We start from the raw sequence: 20255 nt of genomic DNA, 5'->3' as shown, positions 1-20255 counted from the left end.
AATGCCCACCAAGCACAAAGATACAAATCAAAAAGGAATCAGTTAAAAATATTTATTGATTTAATGCATTCTTGTCCGAGGCTGCGGAGTTTAACCCTTTCCTGGCTGCTGCCGTCAACCAAACAGCAGCAGCAGCGGCAGCAGCAGCTCAGCCAGCCGGGCAGTGAGACAGTGAGACACATGTCCCCACAGTCTGTGAGCCCCACACTGTCACTGGAGCCCAGAGAGGACACACAGCCAACATGTCTCGGCACAGAAATGTCCGAGGTTACAACTACGATGAAGGTAGACGACCTCAGCGAGCTGTTGGTGACGTGCTGAGCGCTACGGCTAGGCCTCAGAGTGCTAAACCCGTTAGCCGCTAAGCTACATTACGCTGTTCGTCAATTGTAGCATTAGCGGCTAACGCTAGCTAGTTTACATAATGTTGCTGTCGTGTCCCTTCTGGCACCTGGCACGAGATAATGTTCTCTGTTATCCTAGAAAACATTGAAATATCCAAGCTGTGAGGCTAACGTTTTTTATGGTAGCACTCAAGCTAGCATGATAAGCTAGTCATTATTGTAGCTAATGTATTTGTTTACTAAAGTAAATGAGAGCTAGCCAGCTAACTAGATAACTTTCCAGTGTTGTGGTAGGTTCTGATTCATTGCAAGATAATATATATAGACACTCCCTCATTTTATTAACTTATTAAGCCTCCTATTTTGTACAATTATTGAATATAGATAATCACCTAGCTCCCCCTGTACTGTTTGTTGTGCATTCTGTTAAACTGCTGACAAGGCAAAGTTACAGCAGGCACAAAGGAGTCTTTCTCTTTACCACAAACACATTTGTACATGTGAATGTTTGTGTCAGACACAGGAGAAGAAACACATTTGATGCTCAGGTTCATTTCTTTTTTTCCAGACTTTGATGATGACGATGTGTACGGACAGTCTGTGGACGATGACTACTGCTGCATATCACCAACAACAGGTTGGTGTCAGTGAATGCAGAGCTCTTGGTGAACTTAAGGAAGATTTAGTAATTAAAGAAGGATGAATTGTGTTACAGGGCGCTTCCAAACACCTTACATATATAAACACATCATTAACTAAAGTAAAACCAATCTTTTGAATCAGATTATATTTCAAAATTGAAATCAACAAGTATGAATGTTCTCTGATGAACTGCCAACATTCATACACAAGAGGATGTTTTTTTCCTCCCAGTAAAAGGAAAAGCTAGTAATATATACTACAATATGAGCAGTATAATTTTCAAAGTTAAAAACAACTACAATACTTATTAATGAAAATAATGCAATCTTGTATCTGACTGTGTTAATCAGACTTCACATCCCATAGTTTGTCAAATAAGTAAGAATGTTTTTGGTTTATTCAGCAAATCAGTTCATCTATTCACGTCAAGAGAGGCAAGCTCCAAAGGGGGAGCCTCTAGAAGAGGAAGGAGATGAAGAGGTTCTTGTCTCCCCTACTGTCAGCCACAACCTTGACCCTCTTGATCAAGGTAATGTTATTGAGTTCATGCAATGATTTGAAAAATGACAAAGATCATTGAATTGTATCTTTTTTATTTTTCTTGGTTTAATAATATAATAATGTTTGTTTACCCTGTAATGCATTTCTTGATCACAAATATTATGTCTGTGACTTTGTAGCCAAGTTGTATTCGTGTCTGGACCATATGCGGACAGTGCTGGGAGAAGCAGTACCAGATTCAGTCCTGAGCCAGGCCGCCATAAGACATGGATTTGACCCACAGAAGGCCCTGGATGCAGTCCTGTCTGAAGACGCTAAAACAGCCCAAGTTAATGTTGACACGGATGTGGTAGCAAGAGTTGGCCAGGAGAAAGCTCCACTTCCACAAAGAACCAAACAAGCGGCCACAGCTGAGAAAGGTACACATGGAGTTTATTGGTCCCAGACTTGTCTAAAATAGTTTTACATTAGAGAATGGTTGTTTCGATATTGGTCAGAGAATTTCCAAACTCGGCACAGGATCTACAGAACATTTCATCCAATCTTAAAAATGATTGAGATATTTCACAGCTAGTTAGCTCATAATAAATGTATTTTCTAGTCATGTGGCTACTCATGTCTAATGTTTTTGAATATCCCATAATTATTATTTTTGATTACAAACAATGCTCACTTAAGTATTATTAAGGATAGAAATTATAAAATATAATTAAGAAACATGTGTAAGTAAAACAATAGAGTTCTGACTTTTAGAGTCCAGCCTGCAAGTTAAAAGAAACTGTTATTATTGTGAGGAATGAAAGAATTATTTCTCACAAAGCAGGAGTTACGGATTTTAAGATAACACAAGAGAAACACAATAACTTGACTGTTGCACAATCACTGCTGTGATTCAGATAGTCTTATAAAATCTAATACTTTATCATGATATTTTGACCGAATATTGGTGGGTTCTTCAGAAGATACTTGAAGAAAAAACATTTAAACTTGGATTCATTAGCATTGTGTATATGAAAGTGTAGCTACCACTGTTCTTTACTCACAAATGTGTGGGATGATGAATTAAAGTCACTCAAATGCAAATCATTAACAAAGTGCCTTCTTTCTGTTTTTTTCCCTTCTCACCTTTATAATATGATTCGTTTGGCCTCCTGTCTTTCCTCTACGACACCTGAAATTGGCTTTTGTAAGGTAAGGAGCCTTCTTGTCTGCTTCTCACACTGACATTACATCCAAGGAACATAAAGCTCAGTCTGATGGGTGCAAACGTACAACACCAAGCGTACCAGCAAGTTTACCAAACTTGCATGAACTCTTATCTCAACATAAGCCGGACCTAGTGTTCAGCAGCTCTGAAAATCAAAATGTCACTCGTCAAAAGGTTGCTTTAGGTGTTAGCAGTCTGGCACTGCTCATGTCTGAGTATGAGCAGAAGAGTAAGGGAACAGCAGTAGTTGACACAAAGCAAGGTTTGGGTGTCCCCTCATTAAGTGCTCTCGGCATGGGACCTAATTCACCTCCATCCAGCATGTTAAATCCCAGTGGTCTTTCACTGGGAACTTTGGCGTCTTTAAATACGTCTTCAGCGTCTAACAGCTCAGCTCCCTCGCTCCTTTCAGTTTCACTTAGTAGTCTGTCACTAAACCTCCCTAAACTAACAACGTCCAGCTCTTCTATGGCTGTTCCTCCTGGGTTTGGGACTCTCAGTTCTGTCCTTCAGAACAATCAGCTCTTAGGGGCATCAGGGACTGGAGGCAAAGTCACAAGGGCTGATCCTAAGGGAAGCCCATCATTGGCAGATTTAATCCAGGAGCACTCAAACCACAGCCCAAGAATCGGTGACTCTTTCCCTACTCCGCACAGTAGTATTGTTTCTGGAAACTGTGCGGGTACGTCACTGTCTGAGCTAGCTTCTCAGCACCAAAACATGAGTACACACATTCACTGTCCATCTAAGAACACTGAACGCCTTGCAGACACACTTACCTTTTCTAAACCAACCAACATTACTTCTACATTCCTGGGTGGGACAGTCTCACTGTCGCAGCTAGCTTTGCCGCATCAAACTAACAGTTCCTCAGCCTCCCCTCAACCCATCAGCACTGAATCTCCTGCAAATGCACTGAAACAAGCACCTGGCCTCTCCGAGCTGCTCTCTTTCTCATGTTTGGCGTCTGAACACCAAGACAAAACCTCAACCACCTCATATGGGTCACAGTACTCCCTCAGCTCCCTCCTTTCACCAGCAAAACCAGAGAGGGCGGATGTGTCGCCAGAAAGTACTTTAGAAGGTGGCGTCAAGTGTACGCTCGACCACAAACCATACCACCAGAACTCCAGGCCGCATAAACCGGGCGAGTCCATTGATTTAAGCGCACTCATGGCTCAATCACATGAAGTGGGCCCTAGTCTCTTCGACGACAATCTCCCTTCACCGTCCTCATCATCTCCAGTTGCCTTGGGTTTAGATTCGTCTGTTTTTGCTACACCTTCAGTATTTGCGATCACGTTGTCGACTCATAGCCGCAGACAACAGAAGAGGACGAGGAACGTATTAAAGGGAAAAATAAGATGTCATCGGACAGGAAGTGGTTACCAGGCCTTCCTCTGTAAACCGCAGGAAAAATCCAAAGAGCAGCTCACCCCACTTTCACCAGTTGTACCGTTCCGCTTCGACACGTTGTCTCCCGACGACATCGTCCGTGCCAATCAGCAAAAGGCTTTCACCAGGTAGAGGAAGAGCGGAAATAACAAACACCTAACTGAGATGCATCGGTGGTTGGTGTTAACTGACGCACTTGGGATGAGAAACTTAAATCTCTCTGGCAGCCTTTGCTCCTGAACTGAACTAAACTCAGGGTCATCAGTCTTTGTAACTGTGTCCCTCAATCAGTCATGTATTGTGTATAAACTTTTGTGATCAACAGTGAGACACAAACAGAAAAAAACAGCTACAAACCGTATTATTATAGAATTTATGCATTTTTTTTATAGAGGTGCAGAAACAAATTTTTACTATTGTATTACACACAGAACAACAATGTTATGGTCAAAAATGGAACTCCTCCAAACCAGTTTGGCAGCTTCCAATAGATTGCAGCTAATATTTTTTAAAGTGTTTTAACAACTTTTAGAAAGATTTCTTCATTTACTGTAGTTATCCTTTTCTTCTCTTTTTTATATTTTAAACACTGAGTCTTATTTTGTATGCTTAAATGGCCATAGGCTTTTAAATGTTTGTATGATAGTAAACTAGTTTAATCTTAACCTGCAGAAATGAAAGAAAATGTATGTTTTTTTTCTTAGGGCCTCTTTTTTCTCACTCTGAGCTGCATGAACCCTCAAAAGAGAAAAAGAGGTTGATTTTTGTTTGCAGGTGCACTGCAGCGATTGGAATATGGATCAGTTAACCATTGTACTGGTTTACTGCTGCATGTGTTTGAGATCATGGGGTTGACTTTTTGGTTTAGAGGACACCTGGAGATTTTCCCATGAGAGAGTGAGAACACATGCACACGCACACACTTGCGCACAGGCATGTTTTTATTGCTTGAAATAGACTGAGTTGAAGATGAATTCAAGCACTATGAATAAAGAGTGTACAGAATGAGTCAAAAATAAATACCTTCAGAGCAGCGGCAATTTTTTTTTGCTCTTAAAAGCTTTTAATATTACAATGTACATATTGGTTTGATTTACACTGGGTTTGTCATCACTTGCTGCCAGAGGTTAATTTGTTAATTTTGAAATAAAGATGACTGAATTTATGTACTCTCTGTCTGGGTGTAAGCCCCCCCCCCTCCCCCCCCCGGTTGTGTGTCAGTCTGCATTTGTGTGTCAAGAGTGTGAAAGCATATAGTATGGTGTTAAATGTATCCAACAGTCAAATTAGCACTCTCTTTCTTACTTGTTAAACTCATGCACAGAATATCTATGACACCTAATATATAGGGGTTGAGTTGAGGGTATTTTGAAGATGTATCTGGTGCAGTGTTTGCACTTTTTAGGGGAGGCCAGGGTTTCTTAAGTCATCTCATATTTCTGGTGTGAGTCATTGGTATTGGTTTGAATGTAGAATCTAGCCCCTAAAGAAGTGACTTTTTATAAATATATATATACTTTTAATAAGGTACCATTATATTAGGATGCTGGTGTGTACTGTAGTTACAAGGCAGCAGAAGAAGAATAGAGGAATTCAAATTGTTGTACGGAGAACACTTTTTGAGTGAAGAGGTTTGAGTCAGATGTGTGCGAACCTAACTCAGGTGTGGAAAGGTGAGTGAAGTGGACCCTCAGGGTGTCAAACATAGTCGGAAGAGCCTGAGGAAATGATACTTAACAAAGGGCAGACTGTAGTAATAATGACAAGTCAAATATTAGAAGTCAAACAGGTTTCTCTGTGTAGTGCTGGGAGCATCATGATATTTGGAAATAATCAGATGCATTAGGGATTCTGTGGTCTGTTTTCAGAATGAAGACATAAGTATTTTTCGATTAGACATTGGGGGACATCTAGAAATGATCACATACTCTTATTAACTTGTGGTTTTGCCCATAAACAGTTTTGTCCCTTTTCTCTTTAGGCCAGCCAGTGTGTGGGTTTGAGCAGGAAGCTGCACTCTTGGAGAAAATGTCACCCCAAGCACACACGTCGACTCGACACAGCAGTCGATCATCTTACTCCCCGCGTCTCTTTGACACCACCTACGTAGGAAAAATCTGATCACGTCTCTCAACTTTCACAGCTTTGTCAGACGCCTTGACAGATCAAATCGTTTTGTGTCTTTTACAGGCCACACAAGGCCTACTTGTTGCACACACTTTTTTCTTTTGTAAAGAGGTGCAGACAATGGAAAATACCATCTTTAGTCACAGCAAGTGGTCAAAAGAAAGCAGGTGCATAAGGACAGTCAATAGTATGACTGCTTTGTCTGTATCGTATGTTTATAGGGAAATAAAGAGATATAGCTCTTTATCTAAATAGTTACCTTTTGCACATTGTCTTTAGAGATAATTATCATTCAATTAGTACCTGAGTCACTTTGCAGAGGCCCAGTAATTGTAGCTTTTCTTACATTTTTGTGTGAATTGCAATTCTGTCGATTTTCAGTCAGATTCAAAGAGACATGCTTCCTTGTTCACTTACTCCCTTATTCACTTTCCCCTACATCGTAAACACCCAATATGTAGAATTAGTGTACAGCAACAGATAGTAACTTCAGATTTTGGTCACCCTCTGATTCATTTGCACCATTATTTGAAGGTCCCAATTAACGCAGGATGTTAATTTCTAGCCAAGACTAAGCAGTGAATTGTCTGAGCAAAAACCACTCGATTTTCAGTTTTGTTATGGGGATTTTTCTGTACTATGAAATACCTGACCTGAATACAATGAAATGGCGGTGAGTAAGTATATAGCTCTACGTTGTTTGACTTTAAGAATCTTATTCTGAAGCCTTTTAAGTTGAATTTGTGTTCTGCTAAAGGCTCCTGCCCGAACGTATGTTGTTGGTCCCGTGATGACGTCTTCGGTGCAGGGTTTTAGAACTCTTTATGAAAAACTACTTTTTATTACATTTTATCTTGCAAAGTCCCGATCGTAATAGTTATCGCAGGACTTGGCATGGAATTTTGAAAGTCTTGCCTATAAAATAGAAGCAGCTGATGTCTTCCTTTGTCCTCCTGTAAACTGGAAAGGGTAACATTCTCCAGGCTAGAGGGATTTTCTGATGCTTCTTGCGGCTGAGACGCGGCTACGTAGAAATGAGATTACACAGGTATGAGTCAAAACTGAGATCTCAGTAGTACTCACCTTGCAGCCGTGCTGTACATGGGAACAGCATATTTCTGCAGAGCTACAAAAAGTACAATCTCACAGTATGATTGCTGTGCCTTATGGGAAATGTAGTTCACTGGTTGATAAATCTGTCTTGAGTTTCCAGAATGCAGACGGCTTTGTTTGAGAGCACAAGCGTTAAAGATTATTAATGGGTATGGCATCATCTTTAGGGTTTATACCAGTCATCTTGCATTTTTTGGAAGCTCTGAATGTGTCACTCTTAAAAGCCACCACTAATCTTAAAGTAAAGCAAAGGGATTGCACCATAGTGTCACATACAACAGGTTGACTTGTTTAATTAATTTGATGGACAATATAAATCCAAATGTGCCTTTACATGATAGAAATGTGTGCAGTGGTTGGGTGTCCAAAGATTTCACTGTAGCTGTGTTTTGAAATAATACTCTCAAACAGTAGGTGAGAGTTCTCTGGAAGTTGCTGTGACTCAAGACGGCTGAGTGGGTGTTTGTAGAGCATACGTTACGAAATGGTGAGTGGTGGCACTGACAGTGGTCTGGTGGGTCCTACCATGAGATTTTCCCTCAGCCTGCATGCTCAATTCCTTTTAAAGTCATTCTCATTCATGACGTGATTTAAAGAAAATGAATGGAATCATAACTACTATTTCGGGTTGACTGATATTTTGATAATTCAGAAGAAAAATAAGCTCTAATGTGCAATGGGGTGTTATAATGTGTGTTTTAGTTCTCTAACAGGCGATGCTACTTTGTCCCTCCTGGTGAAAGACTTTGGTACAGTAACATAAAGTTGGAATTACATGCTCTGCCAAGGACGTTATGTTTTCACTGGTTTTTGTTTGTTGTTACGCAAAAATTACTTGACAGATACCTTAACATTTTGTTTAAAGATGTGGTGTTGGTCAGGGAAGAATTTATTTCACTTTAACATTGTGAGATAGGGCGTTTTTCATCATTTTCCTTGAGTTTTCAGAGAATAATTAGTAGATCTTGACAACAAAAAAACATGGTACAGAAGGGAAAAGAATTAAAACATGATAAAATAAAACAACAAAATTTCGAAAATAGTTTGTACGATCACAACCAGGAGAAAGCAGACCTATAAAATGTGTCTTTAAGAGAGGCTTAAAAGAGGACAAGGAGTTTTTTCCCTATACTGAACCAGATGATTCTTTGTAATAGCGAAACAAAACTAATCTGAACATGAAGCTTATTCTAACACAGTCATGTTGTCTCTGGCTCAGATACAATACTTGAATCATTTGAAATGTTTTCCCCTTTTTTCCCCCCACATGAGGACTGTGGCGTCTTAAATTACCAAGAACAAAAACCTTACCTTTCACAGCCTTTAGCGGCCTCAAGTGGTGGGGAGACTCACAATCCAAGATATCTCATTTTTAATTAACAGATTAGTGTTAAATTTGTGTGTTGAATATTGGTTTAAGAAAGTGTGTTTTCCCGCAAATTTGGAGCATGTGTAGTCGATGCTGCTGAAACAGTGAAGTAGACATTAAAAGACACTTGTTTGTATTTGGGGGGGGGGTAGTGGTGGAAGTGTTCGTATTTGCATATCCTGGGCGGACTCCTTATTTTGTGCTCAGTTGGGCCCTCGGGCTAAGGTGTACAGATGACTCACTCACTGCCTGTCACTGCAAGGGTCCACCATGATTGAGAAATCCTGGATGGGAGGACGCTAACTGTTTACCTGCCAATCTAAACAGTGCAGAGAGATCCTGCTCCGAGCCTTACTACCTGATTGCCCTGTTAAGTCGTTCTGAGGCTACCCCCACTGTTAACGCTGCCCCCAGGCAAGACCGAAGAAAGATTATCTTGCATGTCGATTGTTTGCGAATGTATTCTAGTGTTTTGACAGCAGCCTTTTCCTTTACTTCAAAAGTTGGGTGTTAATCACTGAAGATCTCAGCTGGGGTGTAATAAAGCACCTGTCACCCCAGGTTAAAATATTGATTTGCTGATCCCAACTGCTTTATTATGTTATATATAACGTATTAATATATATTCTAAAGGGTTCAAAACATTGCGGCTGGTGTCCCATTTAACACAGATGGTAGAATCTTGAACATCACTGTCGTAGGGACGAGGAGTTTGGGTTCTTACTGCCGCTGCACGTCATGCTGTGGCCTACAGCAGGAAAGAACGCCATCAGATGAAGAATTCAGTGATGATGATGATGGTGTTGAAGATCTGTAGCTGTTTTTAAGTGCCTGTCTGCGTGGGTCCATCATTTACAAGTACAGGTAGTTTTCCAAACTTTCTGTGTAGAAATTGATTTATCCATCACCGTTTATGATGTGCAGCTTTAAAGGTTTAACCTTTGTTCAAAAATAAGGAGAATATATTTTACGCAGCTTTGCATTTATTTTCCCTGTTTTCCAGCTTTTCTAGCTGATCTGGATCAGTGCGTGGAAAATAAACTGTCTTCAAATGGCGCTAAAGCCTCTTCAGAGTGCAGTGAGCTGCCAGGCTTCTGTATCAGTGTTTCAGAATGACAGGGACTTTTTTTTTCTGCAGAGCCAGTCATTCAGAGAAGAGCTTGACTAGAGAAAGTCCATTAATAATTCTGTTGATTCATACCTCCATTTCCTCTCATTTTCCCCCAGGGTATTTTTTTAAAAAGATGAATAAACTGCATGAAGTCTGCAGGGGCACACAGATGGGATTATTATTATACTAATCCTTAAAATTCATGCTTAACCAAACCTTTAACAGTGTTAACAAGTGTTAGATTGACTTTTTCCTTGCTTTAAGGTTCTTGAACTGAAATGTGGTGTGTAGTGTGTGGGAGTTTGTTCTGTTTTCATACCATCCAACAGAAAACCTATGGAAATTACATTTTACAACAAATTTCAACTTGCTACATATCAACCATTTAGGGGTATTTGTACGCCTCATAGTTCCTATGACTGCAACTTTCTTTTAATCGGTTGTGTGAGAGGATGCACACACACACTGAGGCAACACCTGCTTTGAAGATTCATTTTGCAAAATGCTGTGTCACACCGCTCTCTTTACGTGAAGATGGGATGTAACGGCCACTTCAGAAATTAACCCTCTGTGAGCCAGGATGACGGCGTCGCACACACACACACATGCACACAGACGCACACAGGGTGCAGCAGGCTGAGCTGTGCAACCCAGTCTAAATGAATCAGTAGCAGGTCGATATGACTGTGACTCAAGGCCACTTGGGACAGGGATGACAAAGCACTGACCTCAGCAAATCTCTCTGCAGCATGTGAGAGTGAAACTGATTGGATCATATGCTAACACTGAAGAATGTACAAATGCTTTTGCATGCCAGTAATTGGCAACTATCACCAGGAAAGAAGTTAGAAGTGGTGCGTTAGTGTGTTATCCTCTGGTGGTGTGCATGGACGAATAAGCCGTTTCTGTGTTTAATAATGTTTCCATGTATTTTATGTTACCAGATGCAGGTAGTGTTAGATGTGTGGCATTTTAAAAAGAAGAGTTATGAAAAAGTTGAGACTCATGCTCAATCTGCTGCCTCATCGACTCAACTGTAATCTGATTATTTGAAGAGTGAACTTCTACATCTACATGATGATAAATCAGAAAACCCTGTCTAAGCGAGTGTCACCTACAAATCTGCGAAAAATCTGCTTGCAAGTGTCAAAAGTGGAAGGAACTTTACAGTCCTGTGTATCAGGTCCCTTCTATGCCAATTTTAAATGAACAATCCAATATTTGTCTCTTTTTAGAGGGCACGGTGAATGATGACTTGCTTTGTTTGTGAGCAAGTGTGCCTTTTGTTCCCCTCTCCTCTTCAGCTAAAAGCAGAGATGTGTCTCAGAGTAAACTGGACCCTGAAGTGGTTCCTAAAGTTGCTCGCATGACCGTCTCTGGCAAGAAGCAGACCATGGGCTTCGATGTTCCCAGGTATTTAAAACTCTGCAACATTCAAATACTCAGTGATCTAATAAAACAGTAAATCATTGTGATTAAACTCGTCCATTCTCTCTCCTCAGCACAGCCGAGAACGGCGTGGCCACCGCCTCAGTTCGCCGCCGCGGCAGTCCGGAAAACGCAACAAATGCAACAGAGGCCACCTCCAAACGTCCCGAGACCCCGTCCAAAGGGTCGAATGGAGACGAGACCTCCACGGTTTCCACGCCAGGCCGCTCTACTGGGAAGTCCCGGCAATCCATCAACGTTAAGGCCGAGCTGGAGAAGAGACAGGGCGGCAAGCCTCTGTTAAATTTGGTGGTTATAGGTAGGAAGAAAGTTCACAGCACTTATAAACACCACTTCAACATGTGTTAGCAGTTTAGGGGATTTCCTACAGTGACACATTGGCTTACAGTGAAATTTATTGAGGAAGTATTGCAAATGTTTTTATTTACCATAAGCAAGTTTGTAAGTGTGTTATAATACAGTTACAAAGTTTTTTCGAGGCTCTTTTTTTAATTTTTATTAAGTTGTGCTCCTTGCAGCCTCGGGATAAATTGTTGGAATCTATCCTGCAGTAAGATTTCTTCCAGAATTCATTCTCTTTCAAACTTTTGAAACAGTGTGTATCTGGTACACATTGAAATTAACAAGGTTAGTGTGGTTAAAAAATAAGACCACATATTAAATATACATTTTTTTGGAGAACGTTATTCAATTATTCTGATATTAAGACGTAATGTTGAATCATTTTGAATCTCCCTGTTTGGTACGAATACACTTGAGGGGCACGAGTTGAATGACAGAACAGTGCAGTTTCTCAATCATATTCACTCATTCTCAGTTACACTAAAAAAGGTGACTTGCTAGTTTCAGGAGTGCAGGTGATTCTAGTTTCCCACAGCCTGTGAAACCTTTTCATTTTACCTCCCCCTCCCCCATCTCACCCTCCATCCTTTTCCCCCATTTCTGTCTGCCTCCCTCCACTTGAGCAATTCTGCCTCTTTTCCTCTCCCATCTGTGGCTTCCCTTTGCCATATCTTACATTATCTCTTCCCCATACCTGTCTTATCATTCTTGTTACAGTCTTCCTGTCCTCCCCACCCTCCAAGCCCCCTTTTCTCATCAGTTCCTTTCTTTTTACATCCTGATAAATCCGAATTACATCATTCCCTTTTCTGCAGGTCACGTGGACGCAGGTAAAAGCACGCTGATGGGCCACCTGCTCTATCTGCTGGGCAACGTCAACAAACGTACCATGCACAAGTACGAGCAGGAGTCGAAGAAGGCGGGGAAAGCCTCCTTCGCCTACGCTTGGGTTCTGGATGAAACTGGCGAGGAGAGGGACAGGTACAATTTGAGTGTGAAGCCACAGACAAACAGAAAAACATGCATCAGGGGAAATTCATTATCTCTTCCTCCTTTTCTCCAATTAATGGTTTGCCCGCACTAGTTTCCTCTTTAGAAGAATCAAATCATTCCTACACTAGTTCTTATGTGTAGGCTGGTTAGTAACTGTACACATTTTCACATCTCAGAATACATGTCCCTTTTCCCCCTCTTTGTTGTTGTCACCACAGTGAAACAGAAGTGAAATATGCTATAAACAGAAAGTCACTGGTGGGAATGTACTGTATATTCACTTATCAGCATCTTCTGAAGCAAATGCGCAACACGACGACAGACTGAGAGCTTTGCCCATAAATTGACCAAAGCTTCATATTTATATCCTCTGATTGGGCAGTACTCAGTACACCATCCACCAGATTGTTTCATTTACAATATTTTCACACTAAATTATTGTTTACACTAAAGATGATATTTTTTTTATTTTACTTGGCCGAATACTTATCTTAATTTTGTGTCTTTTCTCCAGAGGTGTGACGATGGATGTCGGCATGACCAAGTTTGAGAGCAACTCTAAGGTGGTGACTCTGATGGATGCACCCGGACACAAAGACTTCATCCCCAACATGATCACTGGAGCTGCACAGGTAAACTATGTCAAAGTCCAGGAGCTTGCACCGTTTAAAAAGGATTCAATTAAGTGATAGAAATGTGAAATTAGAGTTAAATGCTACTTTACATCAATACATGAAATGGACTGTGTAGATCAGCAGGAGGTTAAAGTCAAAATCATAGGAGATAAAAGTTATAAAGATAATCATAGCTCAATACTCGAGACCAGTGTATGCCAATGTAATGCAAGTGCAAAACTACTGTGGCAATGTTCCTTATAATCCTGTGCAAAGGGATATGGGTAAAATCCTCTATAATAGAGTATGTAACTCAGTAATGACACATTTCTGTATGTAGTTTATACATAATTTGAAGTGTTTATGGATTATATTGTAGGACTGGAATTGCTTTTCTTGGCAGTTTCCCTCAAATAAAGATCTCACTATACTAATACTCAATACTACATAATTTTCATCAATAGCAATATAACAAGGTTTAATATATATCAATGTATTGTTTTTCATAATTTGTTATGCATTGTTAAAGCACAGTGAGGATATAACACATAATTAATCATCCTCAGTTTTGAAAAAAACAATGATGATTGTCATCCTCTGCTCATATAAAAGAGTTTAAAACCACAACCTTCACTCAGGAACAAAAATCTGTCTTTAAACAACTTTAAACCAAAATTATATTGTGACAATTATCGATATCGGCTGATACAATTAGTTCACAAAACATTGAGACTCCTCTAGTACCTCTGCATATACTTGTATGAGTTAGCTGATAATAATCCTCTCCCTCCCTCAGCCTGACACACCCTTCGGCATTATTTGAAGTCACATTTGTGGTTTTGGGTGTTGCTGTCAGAAGGTTTTTTTATCGACATTGGGCGTGTGCGTCTGTCTCCTTTTTTGGGACACACATGTAATTTCTCTTTTTACCATATGACTGTATTCACCTTCAATCTCCTCATGTAGTGACTAAGGGGTTTCTATTGAGGCAAATTAACGTGCAACAGTCAGACATACGCTCTGAAGGTTAAGAGGAATGTTTATAAGCCTGTAATTAGTAAGTAAAACATTTGTTCATTAATTTAAGAAGAACTGAATTCCAATATCTCTCTTCACTGCTGCATGTGCACTGTTTTTGCTTTTCAACACATTACAAGTTTAAATATCCGTCATCATCAAAGTAGAGCAAAAAACATGTCTGCAGATTATCTCAGCATAGATAAAGGTTTAATGCACGAAGAACAGCATTTCACTTCCTGAGGAGGAAACCCCCTAATCTTTCCCCTATGTCTGCTCGGTCTCCAGGCGGACGTGGCCGTGCTCGTGGTGGATGCCAGCAGAGGAGAGTTTGAGGCAGGATTTGAGGCGGGTGGTCAGACCAGAGAACATGCCCTGCTGGTGCGTTCGCTGGGCGTCACTCAGCTGGCGGTCGCCGTCAACAAGATGGACCAGGTCAGACCTGCTACACTATACTGACTCACTGTGTGTGTGTGGGGGGGGGGGATGTTTTGTTAATGCTACAAGTACAGTATGCTGTGTGGCTAATTTGACCAAAAATATAGTATATAATCATTTAAGAGCAGTTGTGAAATATTTTAGAAATATTAACCTTAGATTTAAGAACTTAGGATTTGCTGTTAAAATCAAGTGAAGTCATGAATTTCTCATAGAATAGATCCGTGACTGAATACACCTAAATAAGTAGAGAATGTGACCTTAAGGAACTGTGTGATTGTGTATATGTTTTTCTACTGCCGCTTGTTGCTGACACATTTCCATTTCAAAGCCTTGCTGAAGGGGAAACTTTCAGTGTATTTTTCTTCTTGATGTGTACAATCCTCAGGTAAACTGGCAACAAGAGCGTTTCCAAGATATCATCTCCAAACTCGGCCACTTTCTCAAGCAGGCTGGATTCAAGGTGAGTCAGCGTCGGGTCACACGACATATTGACATCTTATTACATTACATTACATTTCATTTAGCTGATGCTTTTATCTAAAGCGACTTACAGTAAGTGCATTCAACCATGAGGGTACAAACCCAGAACAACAAGAATCAAGAAATTTTCTTCAAGAAAGCCAAACTACAAAGTGCTATATGTATATAAGTGCTACTAAATCGCTAAGTTATTATATATATCTTTTTTTTTTATTGTTCAAGGTATAGTCGGAAGAGATGTTTTTAGTTTGCGACGGAAGATGTGTAGACTTTCCACTGTCCTGATGTCAATGGGGAGCTCGTTCCACCATCTAGGAGCCAGGACAGCAAAGAGTCGTGATTTTGTTGAGTGTTTAGCGCATAGTGAGGGAGCAACAAGCCGATTGGCAGAGCGGAGTGGACGGGCTGGGGTGTAAGGTTTGACCATGTCCTGGATGTAGACTGGACGCGATCTGTTCACAGCACGGTACGCAAGTACTAGTGTTTTGAAACAGATGTGGTCAGCCACTGGTAACCAGTGAAGGGAGCGGAGGAGCGGTGCAGTGTAAGATAACTTAGGTAGGTTAAAGACCAGTCGAGCTGCTGCATTCTGGATGAGCTGCAGAGGTCGGATGGCACTAGCAGGTAGACCTGCCAGGAGGGAAGTCTGTTTTATATTTGAGGAGAAGACGCATGGCCTAAACTGCTGTTTATCTGTTTTTGCAGGAGTCTGATGTTTTCTACGTCCCCACCAGCGGCCTATCGGGAGAAAACCTTACCACCAGGAGTTCAGTTTCCCAGCTCACCTCCTGGTACTCTGGTTTCAGCCTGCTGGAGCAGATTGGTAATGCACACTGGCCTGGACGACGCTGCCCAAAGTGTTTAATCCCTTTTGACACTTTTCAACACTTTTTGACAAATTTAGGGTTTTATACAAATTGGTCACATCGATCGATATTAAATATACAAAGGATAATTTAACTAAACTAGGTTTACCTGCATTAAAAATGCTGCAGATAATTCTTTCAGCTAACCCACATTTATTTTTTAAGTATAATTCTTCAAAAATATCTCACTAGGGCACAGAGTGACGGGTGGATAATTGAAAACAAACAGATTTTAGTTCTTTATAGTTTTATGCACAGTCTGTTTTTCACACAGTGCTAAAGTGCTGATCATCTGGACTCATTACCAGGAAGACGAATATAGATTTATTCATCCTGTACCAGTGAAAAATGATTCATCATGACGTTCACTTGGCTTCTCAGAATATAAACTGGCCTTTGCACTTCTCACTGTTTTCTTCCTCTTTTTCTATATTTTTTCTCTCTTCTTCAGATGCATTCAAAGCTCCTCAGAGGTCTGTAGACAAACCTTTCAGACTGTGCGTCTCAGACGTGTTCAAAGGTAAAGTCACTGACGCACACATACGATTTTGATCATGTCCCTTTTCATTTCTCTTTTTCTTTTAAATTCAAGTCATAACTGATGTTGCCTTCTCTCCCTCAGACCAGGGTTCAGGCTTCTGTGTCACGGGGAAGATTGAGGCGGGTTATGTTCAGACTGGGGACAGAATACTGGCCATGCCTCCCAATGAAACCTGCACTGTCAAAGGTACACACCCGTGTGTCTTTGCTGCCATTTCTCCTGTTGAGGCCGAATTTGGTACTACAGTTTTAATCTATGTGGCTGACGCCGCATTTTCTTTATTGAAGCCGATGTGGTTTCTAAAGCCATGATTTCAGAGTGTTAGTAATGAGAGTATTTTACAAAACTTCTTTTTAGCAACACCGGAACAAACATCCCTTTTTCATCCCTGTGGATTTGTAAAGTGTGATGATTGTACTTCTATAATATTGTTCTGCATTTTGTCCTTTATTTACTTTAGTTTTTCATAATACATGGACCTGAGTCTGAAATAAAGCTCTATTTTTTTGTTCATTTCATTAGACATGATATGAAACAAAGACTAAGCTATGCTACAATAAAACACACAGTGAGTGAGTGAGTGGTGAGCACCTGTAGTAACTGTTTCTTCCACTGCAGGTATCACTCTCCATGACGAGGCTCTGGACTGGGCCGCAGCAGGAGACCATGTCAGTCTGACGGTCACCGGCATGGACATCATCAAGATGAAGTAAACAAGTGACATATGACCAATGACAGTATTGTAATGAAAAGAGTACTTTACTCCACGTTAAAACATGATGACGATGAATGCTACTAGTTACATAACATCACTCAATATTACTGTATGAGACACCTTTACCAGACACAAGTGTATCAGTAAGTTGTTTTGCGCTTGTAACTTTTTTCTAGTGATGTGATCTGGTGTTTTGACTTTGTTTAGATGTGGTTTATCTGCTATATGTTCTGATGTGTGCTTCCTTCCAGCGTGGGCTGCGTGGTCTGTAATCCCAAGGAGCCGATTCGAGTCTGTACTCGATTCAGAGCCCGAATCCTCCTCTTCAATATCGAGGTGCCCATCACAAAAGGCTTCCCAGTGAGTCCAGGCAAACACACTCTGACACTCATACTACTACTTGAAGACTTTTTCATGATGACTGCACACAGGTTTTTGTTGTATGTCTATGTTTGTTAATTAGGGTGCTGTGTGTGTGTTTGCTCGGTTTAGGTGTTGTTGCATTACCAGACAGTGAGTGAACCAGCCACCATTAGGAAACTGATCAGTGTTCTACACAAGAGCAGCGGTGAAGTCCTCAAGAAGAAACCAAAGTGAGTGTTGGGGGGGGGAGCTTATACATTCAGCTGCAATTATACTTACTTACCCTTACATGGTGTTAAATGAATATATACGTCAGCATCTCCCTTCGTGTATACTGTGTTTATGGAGAGTTGGTGTGTCTGTCTGTCTTCCCCAGTTAAAAACAAGTGTTGCACTGAAGCTGGAAAATGAATCATAGAGTTTAAAAACACTATTATGTAATTTCCTGTGGTATTATCAATGGAGTAGATTGTTATTGGAATCTTAATATAATCTAGAATATAAAAGCAGAAGTTTTTATATATAATTTTTGTTAAATGGAAAAGACATCTAACCACAGAACAGTCGATAGTTCCTTTTCCAGAAGTGTTTCATATTATTCAGAATGTTTATTTAGTAAGAATCCACATTGTTCTCGTTTAAGATGTTTGAGTAAAGGTATGAACGCTATCGTGGAGGTCCAGACCCAGCGGCCGGTGTCATTAGAGCTGTACAAGGACTACAAGGAGCTGGGTCGCTTCATGCTGCGATACGTGGGCTCCACCATTGCTGCAGGGGTCGTCACCGAGGTAAAGAGCAACTTGAAGAAGGATCAAGCCAAAAATATTGTCCTGTAGATGTGTTACTCCACAAAACGAGTTGGTGTTTTAAATGACTAGATACAAAAACTTCTGTGTCTACCTACACTTGACTGGTTTGTAGATGGGTGGGTATGACTTCAACATGTTTAATAATAGTCTTTCAGTTTGAATGGAAAAACTTACAAAGTATGAACTTTCCAGTGATTTCACACGGACCCAGACCACCTTTTACGGTCTGACTCAATTTTGGTCTGAGGCAACTTTCACACCTGTCATTGTAGTTTGGTGTAAACTGTGTTAAACTGAATATTTATAATAATGTTAAATTAAAGTTAATTTAATTTTGTAATTTTTATTGAAAGATGCCAAAAATAATAACAAAACTATAATATTGGCTATATATTTAATTTAAATACCTACGTTTGCATCGAACCCATATTTGTCAACCACTACTGTTCACTGTATCTCGTATTATCAAGAACTGACACTAGATGTCACTAGCGTCTTAGCTCACGTGTCCTCGCTGTGTCTTTTTTGTTTTTCAGATCAAAGAATGAAGAGCCGTGAACACACACAGCTGCTCAGGCCTCGCTCTGCAGCCTGCATGCAGCCAGAGACAAAGTGCAATTCCTCAAAGTCATGTCCCACATGGACTCAGAGCATCTCACCGATCCCTCCATCTCTCCATCCAGCGCAGCAGCTGCTTCCCCCGACCGCTCCGATCAGACAGCGACCCTGAGGCGAGAGGCCCGAGGTCTTCACACAGTGACGCTGAGCAGCCAGCTAACCCCCCCCCCCCCTGGAAGACAATCTGACCACACTGAGACTTCCACAGTGTTTATTTTCACTGTTTCTTTGAAGGAGCTGTTATGAATTTGGCTGAAAGATACGAAGCAAGGACAAATAAATGAGCTGTGCTTCTGCCATATTTAAGTAATTTAAAAGTCCACCTTTCTCCCTCGCTGTATGTAAAGTTTAAGAATGATGATTCAGTTTCAGGTAATTTTTTTCAATAGGGCTCTTCTAATCAAAACTGCAACCTCAAGAAATTCATTTTAAAGTTAGAAATGAAAGAATGTGATGTGTCATGTGGGAGTTGAGGGCAAACTATTTTTTAAAAATCCATTAAATGTTTTCATTTAAAATTCCATAGCTTAAGGGAGAAGGTCTACAAACACATCTATATGTTTACTCTAACTGACGTAGAGTAGTTTGCGAACAAAAAAGGGAAACAATTTTTTTTTAAATTCCATCTGGATCAAGAGACGGAATAATGATTTATGCTAACAGAAGATAATTACTTGAAATGCTCCTATAAAGGAGAGTTTCAGAAAAGCGGCTACGTGCTGTTGGAAGGGCTTTTTTGTTTTTTTCTGACAAAGAACTGCTGAATTGAGGAGGGGAGGTCAAAGGAGCTGTATTTGTGTTTGTTCTTGTGTTAAACTGGACATGTTGGTGAAGAAAGATGATGCGAAATGAAACATGACATCAGAAATCTGTGGTTTGAGTTTTGATTTCAGCCCTTTGAAGGGTCCCGTGTGTTCCCACCTGTGAAAATCCTTAAAAGTTTTTTCAATTTTGAAAACCCCATCAGAAAGTACTTAGACAGTGAAAATGTAGAGGTGAGTGTCTCTAGTTTTCAGTTTAGGTCGAGTGAGAAAAATATGAAAGATCATTGAAAATATATTAATCCCAAAACACACACTCCTGTATTGGAGTAGAAGTAAAGAGACATTATAATTAACGGCTACAGATGTTTATATTGATCGTAGACTCTACGTAAAAATGGATCCAGAAATGAAGCCAAAATTTCCCTGATACGAAC

The 20255-nt window shown here is 40.4% G+C and overlaps 1 protein-coding gene across 3 annotated transcripts; it reads left to right on the top strand.

Annotated features, from left to right (window-relative positions):
* Nucleotides 1-88: 88 nt before the first annotated feature.
* hbs1l (HBS1-like translational GTPase) lies at nt 89-19925 on the top strand. Of its 3 annotated transcripts, XM_034579311.1 has the most exons (18): nt 89-285; nt 913-981; nt 1390-1515; nt 1667-1906; nt 11114-11222; nt 11312-11556; nt 12416-12581; nt 13108-13225; nt 14513-14659; nt 15051-15125; nt 15851-15968; nt 16463-16531; nt 16634-16738; nt 17171-17261; nt 17519-17627; nt 17760-17860; nt 18274-18418; nt 18976-19925. In XM_034579311.1, exons 1-18 carry the CDS (start codon nt 243-245, stop codon nt 18985-18987), a joined length of 2088 nt encoding a protein of 695 aa, XP_034435202.1. In that variant the 5' UTR covers nt 89-242; the 3' UTR covers nt 18988-19925. The 3 variants fall into 3 exon arrangements, with proteins under 3 accessions (XP_034435202.1, XP_034435203.1, XP_034435204.1); XM_034579313.1 differs by lacking the exons at nt 89-285; nt 913-981; nt 1390-1515; nt 1667-1906 and adding an exon at nt 8497-9562; XM_034579312.1 differs by lacking the exons at nt 11114-11222; nt 11312-11556; nt 12416-12581; ... (9 more) ...; nt 18274-18418; nt 18976-19925 and adding an exon at nt 2684-5254 and having other exon boundaries at nt 111-285.
* The last annotated feature ends 330 nt before the right edge of the window (nt 19926-20255 follow it).

The sequence above is a fragment of the Hippoglossus hippoglossus genome, chromosome 24, assembly GCF_009819705.1.
Source record: "Hippoglossus hippoglossus isolate fHipHip1 chromosome 24, fHipHip1.pri, whole genome shotgun sequence".
Taxonomy (NCBI): domain Eukaryota; kingdom Metazoa; phylum Chordata; class Actinopteri; order Pleuronectiformes; family Pleuronectidae; genus Hippoglossus; species Hippoglossus hippoglossus.
This window is presented reverse-complemented; position numbering and strand designations above follow the sequence as displayed.